General features: G+C 42.0%; 2 protein-coding genes across 2 annotated transcripts in view; both read left to right on the forward strand.

The window, feature by feature from the left end:
* LOC142397576 (protein kinase C epsilon type-like) overlaps window positions 1-20,412 on the forward strand; it is a 145,768-nt gene that overhangs the window by 119,885 nt on the left and 5,471 nt on the right. Inside the window, exons 12-13 of the mRNA XM_075481046.1 lie at window positions 12,171-12,309; window positions 14,251-14,439. Coding sequence (XP_075337161.1) covers window positions 12,171-12,309; window positions 14,251-14,439 — 328 coding nt within the window. The remainder of the gene's footprint in view (window positions 1-12,170; window positions 12,310-14,250; window positions 14,440-20,412) is intronic.
* Window positions 2,407-4,229, forward strand: LOC142398607 (zinc finger protein 862-like). Its single transcript, XM_075482682.1, has 2 exons — window positions 2,407-3,238; window positions 3,706-4,229. The coding sequence occupies exons 1-2, from the start codon at window positions 2,407-2,409 to the stop codon at window positions 4,137-4,139; spliced, it is 1,266 nt and encodes a 421-aa protein (XP_075338797.1). The 3' UTR covers window positions 4,140-4,229.

Genomic DNA, 20,412 nt, shown 5'->3' on the forward strand with positions numbered 1-20,412 from the left:
GGTAGGTTCACTTCCTGTTTTCAAAACAAAAGCACCAATTGTATCGTAATGGCTTTCCCTATGATAAAAGGCAACGGGTATTTTATTTTGTGAAAATAACCGGAAGTGTGTTGCTCACTGCGGCTAGCTTTAGTAGCGCAGAATTCGTGGGAACAATATTGTAAATAGCCGGTATTTTGGCAGGTTTTCAACACGTTGGGGATTTAAACGACTACTTTCTCGTCTGAAAATGTTTCAAATGTTGCTAAAGTTTACAGAGTTTAGAGCTTAAGTAAAATCAGCTTCAGGCCGGCTGATTTCGGCTTGGGCAGGAGCGAAATGCATTGTGGGTAAACGCTCTGCAAACTGTCTGATCGATGAGTATGCAGTATGGAAGTATGAAGTATGTAGTATGCGCTTTCGAACACAGTCCACCACTCCAAGCCTTATTTTGAAATATTAATTCTAACAATGATTTGAATTGATTCCAAATTTTTTTATCCGAAAAACAGTTTCATCCCCAAAGGGACCCCTCACTTTCCTTCTTTACACCTTCCCCGCTCAAAGGGTCACATGACCATGAACCCCACCCCAGGCCACGCTGGAAAAATTAATGTTAATATTTTTAATAATTTTAATAATCCCCTTACAGCCCATAACATAAACTTATAAGGACCCTGTGTCTATCGCACCCACTTTTCAACACATCTCAAAGCCCACAAAGTTTCCCACGGCCCCCGTGTTCTCTACACCAAACTCCACTGCAGCTATCGAGCGGCGGAGGGAGATCACTGAATAAATACTAGTGTTGCACCGATACCATTTTTTGGCCCCGATACCAATACCGATACCTGGCTGTGCAGTATCGGCCGATACCGATACCATACCAATACCACTCTGTTTGAAAAAAAATAAAAATAAAATTAATATATATATAAATTTATTTTTATTTTTTTTCAAACAGAGTGGTATCGGTGTATATATATCTGACATTCCGTTGTCCGGTAATTACCGGACATTGGCCGGAGAAAAAAATAAATGTCTGAGAAAATGAAATCTCACCGGTCAAAGTGTCCGTTTGAAATTGACTAAATAGGGTTGCCACCCGTCCCTTGAAACACGGAATCGTCCCTTATTTGGCAACAAAATGTTGCATTTGTTCCGTATTTTCACACTTGTCTGTCCCACACACATCCACACAAAGCCCCGCCTCCCCGGCTGCGCTCCTCTGTGAGTCTGCCTGGCTCCCTGCGCGCGGTGCCGTCACTCACAGTTGCTTAGAGACACACACACCAGCGCGGCACAAAACCCGCAAATTTTTAATAATGTCCTACTAATAATCCCTCTATCTAACTCAATTTGATTTTCAGAATAATACTACCATTTAGGCTAAGTCTAATGTAGTAACACAGTAGCCTATTAGAATAAAATAATTTACCCTAATACAAACACATCGAAAGGTGTATGGCGTGTGATTGGCCGAGCGTTTGCGCGTGCAGCAAAGATTCTACCGCGAAAAGTGTAAAAAGACCCCTTTGTTTATTGAATGCGGCTTCGTCTTCTGCTAACAAACAAATAGGCTACGTCGGCTATTGTTAAAATATGGCCGGTCCCAGGCAGAGTAGCCTTAAAAGTTTTTTTCTGAAAGATGTGACGACTCCAGATGCGACTCACAAGAGAGGTCCTGCTGCTGCTGCTGCTGCTGCTGCTGCTGATGACCGGTCTGTACCTGTGCCAGATGTGCCGCCTCCGCCTCCAGAGAAAAGGCAAAAGTCTCGGGTGTTTCGTTCCGATTGGGGTGAAAAGTTCACATGGCTGAGGTGTGAGGTTGTTAGCGGTAAAGAAATAATGTTCTGTTCGCATTGCGAAATGGCCGGACGACGCAATGGTTTTACAAAAGGATCGACTAATTTGAGAATGTCCGCTCTAATTGAACACAGCCAAAGCAATGACCATGTCTCCGCGCTCCATTTAAAGCCACAGCAGGTTGTCATGAAAAGCCACTGCGAGAAGGCCATGGAAAGTTCAAAGAAAAAGTTGTCATCGCAGCTCAAAATTGTCTTCCATATGGCCAAACATGTCATTCCTTCAAACCAGTTTGTTGCGCAGACAGAGCTTCTGCGAGCTCTCGAGGCTCCAGACTTCGTCACTACCGATGGTATTTATCACCACAGTGACTCTGTTGATGACATGGAGAAGGCATTAGAAGATGTGGTGATGAATCAGATACAGGAAAAAATAAAAAGGAGTGACTTTGTTGGACTGATCATCGACGAAACAGTAAACATCACAGTTAACAAAAAGTTGATCGTTTATCTAAAGCTGGAAATGGAATGAAAGGTGGAGACGTGCTTTCTTGGAAATTACGATGTGGACTGCGGGACCGCAAGATGCATTTATGATCGCCTAGTCGCTGTGCTTCGGGAAATGGATGTTGAACTGTCTCGTGTCATTGGCCTGGGTTCAGATGGTGCAAGCGTAATGATGGGGAGGCATGGTGGGGTTGGTGCTTTGCTTAAGCAGGCAAATCCCTTCTCCATACAAGTGCACTGCGTGGCCCACAGAGCGGCTCTTGCTGCCCTGGACGCAGAAAAGTCCGTCAACAACATCACATCTTACAAAAACACAATCTCATCAGTGTACTCCTTCTACAAGCACTCAGCAACAAGAACAAACCGGCTGCGCCAACTTACAGCTGAACTCCACGACGAGGACATGGTCAGCCTCAAGCAGCCTTGCGCAGTGCGCTGGCTATCCCTACACAGGGCGGTGAAGGCCATGAAACACAACTGGCCAGCTGTGGTCATGGAGCTAACTGAAGAGGCCTTGAGAGGAAATGCAAAAGCGCAAGGACTGCTAGGTCAAATCCAGAGCTACAGCTTCATAGCCCTGACTCACGCATTGGCCGATCTGCTACCTGTGATGACCAAGCTGAATTTAGTGTTTCAGAAAGACGACGTCAATCTCTCCAGTATCCGACCAGTAGTGCAAGCATCTGTCGCGGCATTCACACAGTTCCGAGATGCCCCGGGTCCAGAAGAGGAAAATTTCCTGGCAGGCTATGAAGACGGCAAGTACATGGATATAAAAGTGACCAACGCAAGCGAGCGCTCAATCCAAGCTTTCAGAAAAGTCAGAGAACGGTTTGTTCAACATCTGATAGATGCCTTACAAGACAGATTCCCCGAAGACTGCTTGGATCTACTTCACTGCTTCGACACCCTCCTCAATCCTCGTAGATATCCTCCATCACAGAATGGTAAGAAGGAGCTATTCTATATTATATTATATTATATTATATTATATTATATTATATTATATTATATTTATTATATTATATTATATTATATATTATTATTATATTATTTTATATTATATTTTATTACATATTATTATTATTATAATATTATCATTATTTATGTCTGTGGCATGCGCTCACTTAACATAGGCCTACCCAGTCCTACAATAACAAGATATTTACAGTTGGTTTATTAAAAATACTTTTCAGTAAAAGTTAACAACAATAACTCTCATAACAAATGATAATTTTATTAAAAATGTATTCATTCAAAATGCTTAAGTTAACAATTCCTGTAATGAATGAATAGCACAATGAAAGAAATAATGTCTCATCTTAACATTCCTCACTTAACAACAAAAGTTCTAATAACTCATCATTGTCTCCTATTTGCTTCTTATTCTTTCTTTTTTCTTTCTTTTTTTTAGCTCTTCAAGAATATGCAGAACCAGCGATCAGAACGGTTGTTTCCCATTTTACAACTGTTGAGTCTGCAGACACCACTCCTCTTATTAATACCATTGCCCTGCGACGAGATGCCCTCGCTGTGATGACAGCGCTCCGTGGCTATGGGGGATTGCAATTCGCCACAGCCTGTGAAGTCCTCATTCGGGACTTCATCGAAATCTATCCAGAGTGGGCCAAGCTCGCCAAAATAGCTTGTGTGATCCCAGTTTCCAGTGTTCCCGCAGAGAGGGGGTTTTCGCTGCAGAACCGAATCAAGACCAAGCAGCGAAGTCGCCTCGCAGAGCACAAAGTTACGCGCCTTATGCGCATCGCCAGCTGCGGAGAGACATTACAAACTTTCAATTTCTTGTCGGCAGCTGATAATTTCAACATGGCCAAAAAACGTAAAAGGTAGTGATGTAAACCAATGAATAATTTGATGGCCTCATGCCTATTCATTTTAAATTTAGGCTACCTTAAACCGCACCATATCAGGTGCACGTCAAGACCGTTACTATAACTGTTATAAGTCTTAATTGTATGTGGGTAAGGGGGGTTAGTTCATTAAACCACAAAAAAGTTTATTTTTTATTTTTTTGATATGTGGAAGAATGATTGGTTCATCAGATACGTCTCTTAATATTAACTGCACGGGGTCGTTTGCGCAACAGGGGTCGTAAGGCCAATAAATGTGTTGAATTATTTTTTTTTGTGTCAAATTGTCATTTTTTAAGCTATTAGTCACTTCAAATTTTTCTACACTAGCCTAATTAGGAACGATGGAATATTTGACCGTGGTGTTATCAAAATGTCCGGAAGGTGAAACCTCGGACGGTCACTTTGACCGGCAGGTTTTTTTTCTAACGGAAACCCTGATATATATATATATATATATATATATATATATATATATATATATATATATTTATATATATATATATATATATATATATATATATATATATATATTTATATATATATATATATATATATTTGTATATATGAAGAGCTGCATACTACTTGGATGTAAAATGTAAAATCTTTATTAGTTTACAAGTTCATTAAACACATGAGGTGGGGGCTCCGATCTAATGGAGAGAGAGAAGGATTGGGAACGCAGGCTTCCTTGGTCGCGACACACACGACAGGCTAACCCTTAACACAGCACACGGAATGAAAACCCACTACAAGTCAGGCTAGCTTCACTAGCTTTAAGGCACGCTTTAAACACAGCACACAGAGTCAACACACCACAAAACACGCGGCTAACCTGCAGCATATGGCGCCCGTTTAACCACAGACCCGTCACTCCTCCCCACGCAACCCCACCAATCAATACCACATAACAATAGGCCGACCTATACATAAACACTAAAACACGAAGTTAAAAGGAGAGGAATACTTAACTCGTCCACTTGGCGAGACCCTCCCCCTGGGTCTGAGCTTGTGCCGCCGTCCAACTCCCCGGGGTAACGGCTTTGCTTGACGGTGAAGACGGTAACTGGCTGTCGGCTGGTAGTGCGCTGTCACGACCGCACAGGGAGCGATGGCGGCCCAGCACTCTCTATCGTGGACCCTGTTTTGACTACAGGAGGCACCCAGCCTGCCCTCCTCACACTCGCGCTGCAAACTCCCCCTGGCTAGCTGTCTTCGTCGCCGGCAGCTCTAGATGACTGCGAACGACACCCTCCCCAGCTGACAGAGTGCCGTGTCGCCAGACGTCTTGCTCCTCACACATAGAAAAAGCTGCCCCGGCATTGGTTAAGAGCGGCTATTGGCCCGCTCTCATTGGTCTGGAGCAGGCCAATAGCGATAGCTGCACAGTGATCATAACACAGTGTAGCGAGTGTCGGGAGACGTTCAAGTGTCATACAAGTATCGGAAATGGTATCAGTGCCCTATTTGTTGGTACTCGCCGATACCGATACCGATACCACCATTTTAGTGCCGATCAGGGCCCCGCCCGATACTGGTATCGGTATCGGTGCAACACTAATAAATACTCCAAGCTTTATTTGCCTTCCCCTACCACATATCCTCACCCTAAAGGTCACAGGACCCCAGCCCTATTCCTAAATCTGGCCCTCTATGCCACCAAAGATCAATAATTTTAAGAATTTTGCCCAAAATATTATTATTATTATTTTTAATAAATGGTTACTGCCCTCACTGTACAATCTTTCAACTCCATTCCACGTGTTTTTGTTTTTAGCTGCTAACAAAAAGAACTGTTGCTTACAACCACAAGTATCGGTCTATTTAAAATGACTTTGCAGCTGATGGTGCATTCAATCACGCTGATGTAGAAATCCGAACAGCTCACTAAATGAGATCAAGTCAAACTCAGAGGTGCTCAAACAAAGTGGCACTGCTGCAAACCTGGCATCAGCCTGTTTCATCTGGATTCTAACAGGCTAAACCACTTATTCCAGTTTATTGTTGCAGGAGTCTGAAGCTTGTGTGTGAGCAGGTTGTGGGTACGAGTTGTGGTGCCTTTTCAGCCCACACACAATGCAGTGTGCATTAAATATTTTTGTCTTAAATATTAATACTAAATCATTAGATAGTTTTTTAGCCTTCTCTGGCCCCTGAACAAAGGTAGAATATTCATACTGATCCTTTAATGCAGTTTTCTTAGCATTCTGCACTTCCTGTTATGACATTAGTTGTGAATCATTGTCGTTTTGAGATTGTCAGCAAAGCAGTAGCAGCAGCGCCAAATTCCATTAAGATTTCACGAGAGAGGATTTTCTTTAGTAAATTAAGTTTGTGTCAAACTCGTGAGCCTGGATGTGAAAAAGCTGAAGGTGGCGCTCCTCCTGTATAAAACCCCAAGCTCTTTTTTAGGGCTGGGCAACGATTAAAATGTTTAATCTAATTAATCACATGCTTTCCCTGATTAATCACGATTAATCACATTTTTACGCAGAATCCAAAATGAATCCAAAAGTAGTGTATAGCTTTTAGCATTTAGTTTTATTTGAAATGTGCTGCCATATGAATGAAAGTGCCATAACATTTGTTGTGCAAACACACTTTTAACATCAGCATCTTTCCGTAGTTTTTATGTAGAAGCCTCGCTCCACTGTCTGTTTCCTTGAATGACTTGCTGCTATCAGTTGTGTGTTTTGCCTTTAAGTGATATTTTAGACTGGAACTACTACGCTGAGAAGACAATTCAACTTGGCAGTGTTTACAGATGACTTTGGTTCTGTCGACTCTGGAAGAACTTTAAAATGAAAATGGCCGAGTAAAAGTTCCGTACCCTTCTCCATGTTTGGTGGATCCACCGATTACTTTCTTTTCCGGTTCCACAGCAGACAGCAACAGACTTTTACAAAATAAAAGCCTGTGAGTGACAGACTTTTACAAAATAAAAGCATGTGAGCAACAGACTTTTACAATAATAAAAGCCTGTGATCAAACAGACTTGTACAATAATAAAAGCCTGTGAGCAACAGACTTTTACAAAATAAAAGCCTGTGAGCAACAGACTTTTACAATAATAAAATAAATAATAAAACCTGTGCTAATGCGCAATAAAATATTTGTCGGCTTTAAATAACTGTAAGCGTTAAATAATTAACGAGTTAACGCGATAATAACGAGTTAACTCGCCCAGCCCGACTCTTTTTACTTCCATTTAAAGCACGTTGTTCATTAACACCCTGACATGCGATCCTATCGGTGGATTAAACACAGGCTGAAGCACGTTGGACAGCAGTAAAGATTTAGGAGAATAAATGTGTATTTACTGAATTAAATATCAGTCCCACTTTTCAGTTCCACAGACATCCTGGATTATCGGTTCATGACATCCACATCTTATCCTACAAAACATTTTCACATGAATAAGTATTGTTCCATTAGCTCTGCTGAACACCTGCAGCCTCCAGCGAGGTGATGAATGCAAAGATTAACGTCGGCGCCCATTTAAATCCAACCTCTAATGCATTAGATTCATATGCTGTTTCACTGTTTAATGCAGTTTAATGTTGTGGGAGTCGCCCGGAGGGGACATGTGCCGGGGAGGGGGGGGGATTTAATTTGTCGTCCATGGAAACTCCGAACAAGCGCTGCACTTTCTGATGTCAATGTGCCTTTTAGCAAGGCACCTCGCCAGCCGCTCGGCAGCACAAGGCTGCGGTTGTTCCACCCAGCAGAGAGGGATGGGAGTGTTTGATTTCACACAGAGTTCAGAAACATGAAAGCAAACAATCTTTTCAGCAAAGAGCTGCGTTAAAAACTCTGAAAATATCCTCAAAGCAAAGAGAAAAATGCACGAATTTAACCGAGGAATGAATGTGAGAACACTTCACTGCTCTTCTCCCGTATATCGCAGAAAGTCGGTTAAATTTGGAAGTTTTTCTGTGCTATCAGTTTGAATACGAATTTCTAATATTGAATTTTTACAGCATCAAAATCAGACTTTGAATTTGAAAAACCAACAGTGTAAAAAAAAAAAAAAATCAATTTCTAAAAACAAAAATTCAGTGAAAAAAAAAAAAAAAATCAACTTCAAAAAATTCAACGGAAATAGAATCAACATCCGGGTAAACAGTGTGAAGCAATCGATCCCTGTCTCAATTCATCCAACAGCAGCCAATCAAGTTACGCTCCATTGGACAGATCAGCCATGTCCACCAACGCGGGTGATGGTGCTTCGGTGAGTGAGTTTACTTTATTTGCCATTTGTGTTAGTAAAATTGAGTAATAGATATTACTAATATCTATTGAGCTGATCTGTCCAATGGAGCGTAACTTTTTTTTTTTTACAAAAAAATCAATTTAAATTTTTAGATGTTTAACTTTTTCCACTGAATTGTTTGAAGTTGATTTTTTTTTCCACTGAATCTTTTGAAGTTGAATTTTTTTCCACTGAATTTTTTGAAGTTGAATTTTGTTTTAGATGTTGAATTTTTTTACACTGATATTTGTTTTTAGAAATAGATATTTTTTTTATACTGTTGGTTTATCAAATTCAAAGTCTGATTTTGATGCTGTAAAAATTCAATATTAGAAATTCGTATTGAAACTCTGATGGCACAGAAAAACTTCCATAGTTAAACCTTCAGGTTTAGAAGCTGAAAAACATTCCAAGATCAAAGTTATTGATAAAGTTCAGAATTTGCTGAAACCTGCTTCTAACCTAAGATCGACCTATTAAACAAAAACTCGTCTCAAAGCCGGCTGTCGAGCTCCGCTGCATCTGACACGTCATGATGGGATCCTTTGAGACTTGAGTGACTTCAGCATACCGTGGATGGTTTAACTGCACGATATGCAGATACCTGCCATAACTCAACTGTTGTTCTTTATCAGCCTGAGAGGAGATGACCCAGAAGTGGCACCGGAAGGGAACACATGAGAACATTACAACCATAAGATGATATGGAGCCTGTAAAGGTTCATGACACCTCTCATTTCTTTAAATACTGCCAAGAAAACAAGAATTATGTGAAACTGAAACATGTTCAAACACGAATATAAACCCAGAATATGAAGCAGAAACAGAGTTTAGTTAACAGAGCAGATGGTTCTTTAGGTTCCTGACACTTCTTCTTTTGTCCTCCACTTGTCCAGTTTCCTCAAATGTTTTACGGGCACACTGCACACCATGCTGAGATATGCCAAGTTTTCAGCTAACAGCTCTTTGGGAATCACCTTGTTACTGCAGAAATCCTTTTTTCTGTCTGTCAAACTGTGTTATCTTTGCTGTTTTTCACAGATGCAGCTAAAGAAACGGGAACAAATGATGTGTCTTTGTGACAGGCTGCTGGGAACAAAGTGCCTTAAGATCCAATTTAAAACGGCTTCTTTGCTAAGTTGTCTGTTATGTGTAGACCTGAAAAAAAGAAAACAGTAGTCTGTGGCTTAGTTTTAAAAATATCAAAAAAAGTTCTTACAATAGAAACTTTTTAGCTGTCTAGAATTAAATATGAGCTCCATTCTTCTCTGACTTCGATCAACACCCAGAACTCATGGCCAACAGTGGAAAGTGAACTAACAGCGTAGCTAACAGGTTGAGCTAACAGGTTTAGCTAACAGTTTTAGCAACAGGTTGAGCTAACAGGTTGAGCTACAACTTAGCTGACAGCTTAGCTAACAGGTTGAGCTAACAGGTTTAGCTAACTGGTTTAGCTCTCCCCAAACAACTATAGACCAGTAATCACTGAAGCTATCCTCATTTTCCTCACGTCAATAAGACTTAACTTACGATGCACCTGGATTGTCGTGAGATACACAAGACCATAGTCACAAATCAACCCGTCTTATCAGGCTTCTAGGTATCCTTCGCTAGCCAAAAGTTCTTGCTGGAGATGACAGGCAACGATCCACAGGTGCTTCATCTGGTCACCTTATATTTGGGAGCTCTGCTCATTTCCAACTTTGGGAATCACCTTGTTGCTGCAGAAATCCTGTTTTCTGTCTGTCAAACTGTGTTATCTTTGCTGTTTTTCATAGATACAACTAAAGAAATTGGAAAAAATGATGTGTCTCTGTGACTGGCTGCTGGGAACAAAGTGCCTAAAGATCCAGTTTAAAATGGCTTTAAAAGTTGTCTGTTATGAAAAAACACTGGTTCGTGGCTTGATTTAGGTGTAAAGTGGCTTAACAACCAAAGGTTCAAGGACTGGATTGAAAAAGAGAAGAGCTTCAAAAAGCCTGGAAAACTATTGCTCAAGAACCTTTGAAACATAACAAGAAGGTCTGGGTGCTTGGAGGGAAACTATAAAGAAATGAGGGATCGCTCAAGACTTTGGCACAGCACTGTTTATGTGATTATTATTTGGATCAAAGGGGAAAATCACTTAATTCAGAGTTTTAGAGGCTGTTGCCTCAACATATCCTCTTTTTTTCCTCCATAATCCAGTCAAAAATAAACATGACGGGGCAGAAAAGAACGGGCTTTTCATCAACCAATGGCAGCAGCTCTCAAACACGGTTGTGAAACCGCCGTTTTTTATTTTTGGGGTTTATGAAAACAGAACACTTGCATAAGCTGTGCACTTCAGAGGCACGCACGCTCCGTCTCCTCTGCTGCCTGTCGGGGCGGCTGAGCTTTCTGACAACACAACGGGCTGAATGGCTGCAGTGGCTGCATCCAGGACATGTTGACATTTTTGTAGCAATCAACCATCAAGCTGAGAGCGGCTGCATTCATGGGCCGCCCCGTCATCTGTCAACACTACAGCTCTTATCTCCCAGGCTACTCTGTCTCTTTCTCCCTTTCTTCTTCTTCGTGTTGATCGGCCCTCAACTTTCTCTTTTGCCAGCTTTCCCTTCCCGTCCTCCTCTTATATATATCTAGGGACCGAGCAGTGAAACTGCAAGGACCCTATTGTATCTGTAGGAGTTATTCTTATTCTTTGCAAAAGGTGCTCGAAAACTCATGAAATTTTGCAAGCACCACCTGCCAGTCGACAACATGAAAAAATCTGGACTTTCTTTTTTTGGGAGACGCTCATTGACTCTGTAGCGCCCCCTACAATGCTTAAAAATGGTACCTGCATTGGGGTTAGTTTGGAGTGGGACGACGAAATTCGGTACTCTTATTCATCATGCCCAGACGCACAAAAAAGTCTCTTGCCGCCATGGTCCCACGTTCACAGGAAGGCGGCCATTTTGGATGGAAGGTTTGTTTTGGTCCAAAATGGCCAAAATGGTCCAAAAAAAAATGGCCAAAATGGTCCAAAATGGCCGTGGTCCCACGTCCACAGGAAGGCGGCCATTTTGGATGGAAGGTGCGTTTTCATGCCATTTTTGCCCGATTCCACGCCTTGCATATGATCGAACTCATCCTACAGACTTCAAACTTGGCCAGAGATGGGGGCAAAAAAATCCTGGAGAAAATCTTTCAAAACGTAAAGGGCGTGACCGTGGTGAGGCCTCAAAGTTCGATGACTCGCCATCACTCGCCACAAAAAATGAAGTCGCTTATAACTCCCACATACATTATCCAATCTGTCCCAAACTTCATACGGTGAATGCTGGACCCAGCCTGAACGCGCACATACAGTCATAGTGACATCCACCTGTAGCGCCACCTGCTGGTGGTTGGAAATGTCTTTTTTCTTCCGCACCTCGCATTTGATTGAACTCCTCCTACAGATTTAATGGTAATAGCTCCAAACTTGGCCAGGTTACTCTCTTTAATTCACCTTGTAATGACTAAATACCCTGGGAGAAAGGTTTTGTAGACAGTTATTAGGGTTAAATTCCATCTTTCTCTCTAACACATGGTCTTTAATGAGAAGCATCCATCAAATAAAAGAATGTGAGATCTCTGGATTAAACCGAAACATTCAGAATGAATAAAGCTCGACTTTATTCTTCCAGTTCCCACACAGATTTATTTGATCTATGCTAATGAAATGTATGTTTGTGGCAGAGATTCTCACATTTGTGTCACTGTTAACCTTTACAACCTTCCTGCTTCCTGCAGAGATTTAAAGCTGGACAACATACTGCTGGATGCAGAGGGTCACTGCAAGCTTGCCGACTTTGGGATGTGCAAGGAGGGAATCCTCAATGGAGTCACCACCACCACCTTCTGTGGGACGCCAGATTACATTGCACCAGAGGTAATAAACTGTTGTCACGCACAGAGAAGACTTAAACTGTTATTAGACTGTTATTCTTTGGTTTTTCACAGGTTTAAGTTCAGCAAACAGCTCAGCTCAGTTCCAGGAGGCATAGTTAAGACCCAATTTGTGCTCGCTGATTCCACGTGGGTGAACCAATTTAGGCAGAATCACCCGGTTCTATTCAATATTTTTTGGGTTAGCAACGCTAAATTTTTCTGTGCACGAGCTTGTAAATGGTCCCGGAACGTATACAGAAAACGGTGCTAAAAACAACCTACAAATGCCCACTGACAATGCTGTGGGACTTACTCAGCCGTAACTTCATATAATATCCATGGTATAAATGTTATGACAATAATTTACAATTATCTTAGGCTATACTGCACAGCACAGGCTGGCGGGCAACCTGCCCTGCTGCTGCCGCGGTACCGGCCTCCTGCCCTGGCTTGGCTTGCTGTCGGTGAAGTTGGCTAGGTGTCGGTGAAGTTGGCTAGCTATCAGTGAAGTTGGCTAGCTGTCTATGAAGTTGGCTAGCTGTCGGTGAAGTTGGCTAGCTGTCTGTGAAGTTGGCTAGCCGTCTGTGAAGTTGGCTAGTTGTCAGTGAAGTTGGCTAGATGTCAGTGAAGTTGGCTAGCTGTCTGTGAAGTTGGCTAGCTGTCGGAGAAGTTGGCTAGCTGTCAGTGAAGTTGGCTAGCTGTCGGTGAAGTTGGCTAGCTGTCGGTTAAGTTGGCTAGCGGCTGCGTCCCTAGTCTCCTGCTGTAGCCGGTTTTGCTTGTCAGCATGACCGCTGCAACTGCCCTTGTCTCCACTTGTCGAGGCTTTTGACTCATTTTGAAGCGTTGTGCAACTCTTCCTTCTTTTTGAAAAAAATACAGTAAATTCAACTGTCTTTTTGACATGTTTGCATTGAAAAGGTAAATCTTTGTTTGTTTTGTCTGCGAAGCGGGGTTTGATGACCAGTAGTTTTCAGAGCATCATCAACAGATCTCAGAGTCTTTCAAATGACGTCGTCTTATCTTAATAAACAACATGAAATTCATGGGATTTGTTCGGAATATTATTGTTTTATTTTATGCATTTCTTTAAAACTTTTTTTTAATATTAATATTTTTTTCGAAACAAGAGGTACCGGATCAGCCCAAATAAGTCCCGGAACACGGGCAGGCCAAAACCAAGCGGTGCCGGAACAGGATCCGGCACAAATTAAGCCCTGAGTATGACAGGTGACTCTCCAACAAAGTCTCTCCATGTCCTTCAGTGGCTGGTAGGGCTGCAGCGATACACTAATCTTACGATATTCAGCCAACGATTCGATGCGATTCGATTTGATGCGATTCGATGCAATTCGATGCGATTCGATTCGACAGTGTGATTTGACATGAATCGTCGCTGATTGGACCGGTGGTCCGACCTTTGACCCAGAAGGACAACACCGCCAGACAAACAGAAACAAACAAACACTTTATGCACTTTATAACATTTTTATTCACGAATTTATCACTGTTTTGTAAAATGTGACCCCTGGCATTGTATTGTATTATATTAATGTTCTGTGTTTTCACTGATTGTAACATCTGACTTTTCAATAAAGTTTGCTTTACAAAAAAATATATATATATATCGATACTTTATCTGGAAACAAAGTATCGATATATATCGCAGTATAGATAAAATTGCTCAGCCCTAGTGGCCGGTGGGTTTTCCCTCTATTGATCCAGAATTATTCTATTTTTCTTTTGAATTCATCACTTCATTCCGTCCTAATTGTTTAAAAGTGTATGTGGAAACTGTGAGTTCGATCTGTCGGGGCAGAAGGTTGCATCCCTGTTGTCGTTCCCACCTGCAGAGCAAAGCCAGGAATATTTGGACTTTGTCACTAAATTCATGTCTTCTGGCACGTAAAAACCAACCTATCTGTGTTTGTCTGCATGTGATTAGATCCTGCAGGAGCTGGATTACGGTCCGTCTGTGGACTGGTGGGCGCTGGGGGTGCTGATGTACGAGATGATGGCGGGGCAGCCGCCGTTCGAAGCCGACAACGAAGACGACCTGTTTGAGTCCATCCTGCATGATGACGTCCTCTATCCGGTGTGGCTCAGCAAGGAGGCCGTGTCCATTCTCAGAGCGGTCAGTTCACCTGTTTTAAGACATTTTGTGTTTGGTTTTTCAGCCACATTTTACCAGGATGTTCCAGGACCTTATTTCTCTCAAACTGCACTGATTCAGAGCCAGTTCCTCATGCTAAAGCAGCTCTGGACCAGGAAACTGGATCAAAGACAGGTTTACATCTAAAAAGCCCATACATTATGGGCCAAATAACAGTAACTAACTGTAACAGTAACTTATTCCACCCTTGTGTCTGTAAACCGGGATGAGATGCTGGAAGTTTAACTGTTACCGTACTCATTGATTAAGCTTCATCTGATCATGTAGAAGTGCGTCCTGCCATGTTGCATGTTCGGAAACCTTTTGAGGTATAGCCTTTGTTACTGCGTCTGCTAACTCAGTTAACTACACTAGTTACACTTTATGGTGTTTAATCTTAAAGGGATAGTTCGCCTCTTTTGACATGAAGCTTTGTGACATCCCATATTAGCAATATAATTTATGAACATTTTCTTACCCCCTGTGAGCCAAGTTCCAGCCTCGTTTTGGCGTTGACAAAAGTAGTCCGGCTAGTTGGCTGGGGCTTAAAAAATAAAGCGTTTTGCTTCTCAAAACAACATGCGTTCAAAAGAGTAAAACATTTGCATCACAAAATCGTTCTCCAGGAAAAAGTCAGACCTCACAATCGCTTGGCGCTATTTTCTCTCCCTTCGTATCACTGCCTGCTGCTGCCTGCTGACAGCCGCGCCTGTTACGGTGTTTGCTGCTCGGTCTGCACGGTCTACACAGCAGGCAGTGATACGAAGGGAGACAAAATAGGGCCAAGCGATTGTGAGGTCTGACTTTTTCCTGGAGAACGATTTTGTGATGCAAATGTATTACTCTTTTGAACGCATATTGTTTTGAGAAGCAAAACGCTTTATCTTTTTAAACCCCTGCCAACTAGCCGGACTACCTTCATCAACGCCAAAACGAGGCTGGAACTCGGCTCACAGGACGCAGCAGGGGCTAAGAAAATGTTCATAAATGATGTTGTTAATATGGGATGTCATACAGCTTCATCAAATCAAATCAAATTTATTTGTATAGCACATTTCAAAACAATTCAAAGGAGGCGAACTATCCCTTTAACAGTTGGTCAGAGCAGTAAACCAAGAGGCTCAAGAAAAGCAGAAAGAGACAATCTGTCCACACTGATATTCCTGCTGATTATAATCCACATTTTTCAGATGGATTTGATGCACTTTGTCTGAGTTAACAAGTTATAAATAATGTTGTCATGATGCACTAATTTGCAAGCCGGAGTTCAGTCAAATTCAGATTCCTTTTAGCATCTGACCCCCCTCTTTTTGACCTAATTATTACTGCAGGATGTCCGGTGCTGAAACACACATTTACACTGATGGAATGACACGATTCTGGCTCCCTGGAACATGGAAAACCAGTTCTCGTAAGGTTTTAAGGTTGAAACGGCTCCATTCTCCCTCTGCCGTCCCTAAACACCGGCGAGCCGCTGCTGATTGAAAACAATGAGGAGGATGTGTTTGTGTCCTAATATCAGTTCTCCTGTTTCTGTTTTTTGCCACATGGGAGCCGAGCTTCAGCTTTTTTCTCAGTGTCATCAGTTGATCCGTGTTTCCTGTTCCTCTGCTGGAAGAACACGAGATAATTCCCTCTATTCGACTCTTTGTGTTATTGCTCGTGTGCTGAATCGTGTGTGTGACACTCGTCCATTTGTGTGTTTGTTCACGCGGTGTTTCCATCACAAGCCCTGCGTTTACCTTGGCTGTGGGTGCAGTTTGACTGCAAAGCCTTGTGGGAAAGTGTGCGTGTTTATGTTGGACTCTGACCGGTCACATGACCAGAACACTGGACTCTTATTGGACAAGCAGGAAGGATTTCTTCCTGCATGTCCAAGGAAGGGTCAAGTAGAGCACAAAGACGTCTCGGTGTGTCTTTGTTGACTCTTAAGCTAACGTTAAAGCACATGAGAACAGTATTACAGGGATGTTAATGAGGCTTTTAGGAAATCTTCAAAACAACATTAAAACAAAGTGGGTTTTTTTGCCCTTTCACTGGTTTCTTATCAAACTGACTTATTATCTCATCCTGGACCTGAACTCTATACTTTAGCTCAATGGCTGTTAGCTGGGCAGCTCATTTGCTGCCTGCTGCCTTCAGTTCGTGCTTTAATAAGTGAGCAGTGACCAACAGTCAACAAATGAAGCTGAAAGCAGGACTTTACAGTCCAAATGTATAGCTTTTGGAGGAGTCTCAGACCTGGAAAAGTGCAGAAGGGGACAGTCAAAGCTTTGCCCCAAAGCTTTGTTTTAAATGATTTTTTGGGCTTTTATGCCTTTAATGGACAGTTTAAGAGTTTAAAACAGGAAGCAGGGGGCAGAGAGAGGGGGAAAGACATGCAGCAAAGGGCCGAACCGGGGCCAGCTGCAGCGAGGACTATAGCCTCTTTACATGGGGTGCCTGCTCAACCCACTACGCCACGGACCACCCCAAGACCTGTGACGTTTGAGGTTTTTTATCAATTAGAAAGTTAGTTTTTAGTGAAAGAGCAGGAGCTGCTCCAAGCCCACCGCTCTGAAGCTTAAAGGGATAGTTCGCCTCTTTTGACATGAAGCTGTATGACATCCCATATTAGCAATATTATTTATGAACATTTTCTTACCCCCTGCTGCGTCCTGTGAGCCGAGTTCCAGCCTCATTTTGGCGTTGACGAAAGTAGTCAAGTAGTTAAGAGTTTAAAACAACCAGAGTTGCAGCTTAAGTACTGCTTTAAGCTTTAAACTCCTAAAATTCTTAAGAATGCACTTGCATTACACATTTCTAATGGTCACATCCACAAATAAGCCTGTTAATGGCTGTTAATGTAGACCGTGCAGACCGAAGTGCAGACCCAGCAGTCCCCTGCTTCCGAGCAGCAAACACCGTAACAGGCGCGGCTGTCGGCAGCACGCAGTGATACGAAGGGAGAGAAAATAGGGCCAAGAGATTGTGAGGTCTGACTTTTTCCTTGAAAACGATTTTGTGATGCAAATGTATTACTCTTTTGAACGCATATTGTTTTGAGAAGCAAAACGCTTTATTTTTTAAACCCCAGCCAACTATATTCTCTCCCCTCTGACGGTTCCAGGAACAAACTTGGTGAAAAACCTGATTTTAACCTTACAGACGTCACAACATCGACACCCACATCTCTGCATCACATAGAAAGTGCTCTCACAAAGATAAGGACACATGAGGAGGACTCTTTCCAACCACAACTCAGCAAAGTTAAGATAAAGTCAGGATAAGATGATACATATAACGTCTTTTCTCCTTTTCCTGCTGAAGATTTTCAACAATAATTATCTCAGTGTGGTTACGAGTGACGCTTTTACTGCCTCATGGTGAAAGATGACAGCTGTGTTTCACAGGCAAAGCAGTGTCTTTTTCCCCTCGTTATCTGTTAAATATATCAATTTGTAAGTAAATAACTAAAACCACATTTATAGAAAATAACAGAAAATCCGTCAAATTGATTCTGAAAGTAATCAACAAACCATATTCTCTGCCAATCCCCTCAATTTGAACTTATACAGGTTGAGAATCGCCAAACGGCGTCCTCTGAAGTGTCCGTAGCTCCTACCTGTAGAAGTACGTCACTGTTGCTTTCTCTGCTGGTGTGTGACGCTCTGTGCTCTAAACAGGGTTGTTTTTGGTTTGTTTTTGGGGTAATTAAGTGCAACAAATGTTCTTTTCTCACACTTTCTGGACACCCGTCATCTCATTTGCTTCGGCGAGTGCATGAAATGAGTTCTGCTGCAGTCGATCAGCCGCCAGCTGTTGTAATCAGGAGCAATAAATAGACCTTCACACACGTGAAAACATATTAACGATGCCTTTAAATGAAGAAAATAATGAGACCTGACTGTTCTGCGCCCTGTTAGCACCGGCAAATTGATAAAATTGTTCTTCACTACGTCATAAGAACACCTGTTATCCTTTCATGAAGCCATTAGTGTTCAAATTTAGTCCGAACGCGTTGGATTTATGGAGATCTGAAGGCAGAAACACAATAACTGTGTTTTCAATCATTTAGGATCAGGGAAATAGGACTTTTTCATGTAAATGTATTTTATTTATACAGCCCTTTACAGATAATCCTTACGGTGTACCAAGTGCTTTACAGCAGGTAATAAATAAAGAGAAGAATAAGTAAAAACAAATAAAAGAACAGTGAAAGCAATAAAATAATATAAGAGTGCCATCATACTACTGGGTATTAAAAGCCATCCTAGAGTTAACAAATTGATAGATTTGGTTTTTGTGGTGGTGTTTTGTCTTTTTGTTTGTTTTCTTTCTTTCTTTCTTTCTTTCTTTCTTTCTTTCTTTCTTTCTTTCTTTCTTTAACTCTTGAGATTTATTTGCTTTGTTTCAGTTTTTCTCATAATCTAATACACAGCTCTACTGTCTAAGGAAAAGGTTGCTTGGTCTCCAGTTTATTTTATTATTTTATTTTTTGTTTAAAGAAACCCAGATGTTGATGTCCCAACATACCATGTACATTTCTGTTATATCCCTCTGTTCTTTTTATTTTAATAAAAAAAACAAAATGGAAAAAAAAAAAAACATAATAAAAATAAAAGCCATCCTAAATAAGTAGGTCCAGGTCAGAAATAAGACGCAGCTGGACGGGGGGCTTATTCCAGAGCCCGGGGGCAGCTTTGGAAAAAGGCTCGGTCACCCCAGGGTTTGTATTCTGACCTGGGCACTTCCAGCAGAAACTGATCTGCTGACCTCAGAGCTCTACCAGGACTGTTAAAAGCTCAGATAAATACGATGGGGCGAGGCCGTTAAGAGCTTTAAAAACCAACATTAAAAGTTTAAAACCAGTTCTCTAAAGGACAGGAAGCCAATGGAGGGAGTTAAGAACAGGAGTGATGTGCACACGTCTGTTGGTGTTGGTTAAAAGACGGGCAGCAGCGTTCTGCACCAACTGAAGGCGACTGAGAGAAGACTGGGAGACGCCCACATAAAGAGCATTGCTATAGTCTGACCTTGAACTTATTAGGGCATGGTTGGCTTTCTCAAGGTCATGACGACTTAAAAACATTTTAACTTTGGCCAGGAGACGCAGCTGGAAAAACTAGTCCTGAAGACATTGTTAATTTGTTTGTCCGACCTCTTCATGACTGCAGAACGAGCTGTTTCATCTCAGAGTCTGGCTTGTGTTTAAATCAGGGGCAGAACAGACGAAGCAAACACAAGTCGTATGTTTAGAATCAAGCATGAAGCGAAAGTTTGACAGAAGGGACGCACCAGGGCACGTTGAGGGTAACAGTGTAGGTTAACTGAGGTCATAACTTCATCCTCGACGGCACATTTTCTTTTCACCCCCGTCCTCCAACAGCTTCACTGGCTCCCGGTCAAATTCAGAATTACTTTCAAAACCCTACTTTACACATTTAAGGCTATCCACAACCTCGCCCCCCCCATATCTGTCTGATCTCCTCTCCATTGTCATCCCATCTCGCTCCCTCAGGCCTTCCTCCTCCCTACACCTCTCTGCACCAACTCTGGAACTCAATCCCACCAGACATCCGCAGCATTGACTCTTTACCCCTCTTCAAATCAAAACTCTTTTTTAGGGCAGGGCAACGATTAAAATGTTTAATCTAATTAATCACATGATTTCCCTGATTAATCACGATTAATCACATTTGGACGCAAATTCCAAAAATGAATTCAAAAGTAGTGTATAGCCTTTAGCATTTAGCTTTGTTTTAAATGTGCTGCCATATGAATGAAAGTGCCATAACATTTGTTGTGCAAACTAGAGATGTGCGGATGACGTATTTTCCCACCCGCAACCGCTGCAAAAAATATATATCCGCCCGCTATCCATTTGCACAAACATTTTTTCACCGATTTTCAAAACCGAACCCGCCCGCCATCCGCCGATAGGTGTAGGTCTATTGAAGGTGCCTTGGCTATTTG

The sequence above is a fragment of the Odontesthes bonariensis genome, chromosome 2 (assembly GCF_027942865.1).
Source record: "Odontesthes bonariensis isolate fOdoBon6 chromosome 2, fOdoBon6.hap1, whole genome shotgun sequence".
NCBI classification, from domain to species: domain Eukaryota; kingdom Metazoa; phylum Chordata; class Actinopteri; order Atheriniformes; family Atherinopsidae; genus Odontesthes; species Odontesthes bonariensis.

Excerpts from the sequence above, each read along its gene's own strand:
- LOC142398607 (XM_075482682.1), top strand. The coding sequence starts at position 2,407 with ATGGATGTTGAACTGTCTCGTGTCATTGGCCTGGGTTCAGATGGTGCA. Across the intron at positions 3,239-3,705 it reads ATATCCTCCATCACAGAATG|CTCTTCAAGAATATGCAGAA; the intron begins GTAAGAAGGAGC and ends TCTTTTTTTTAG.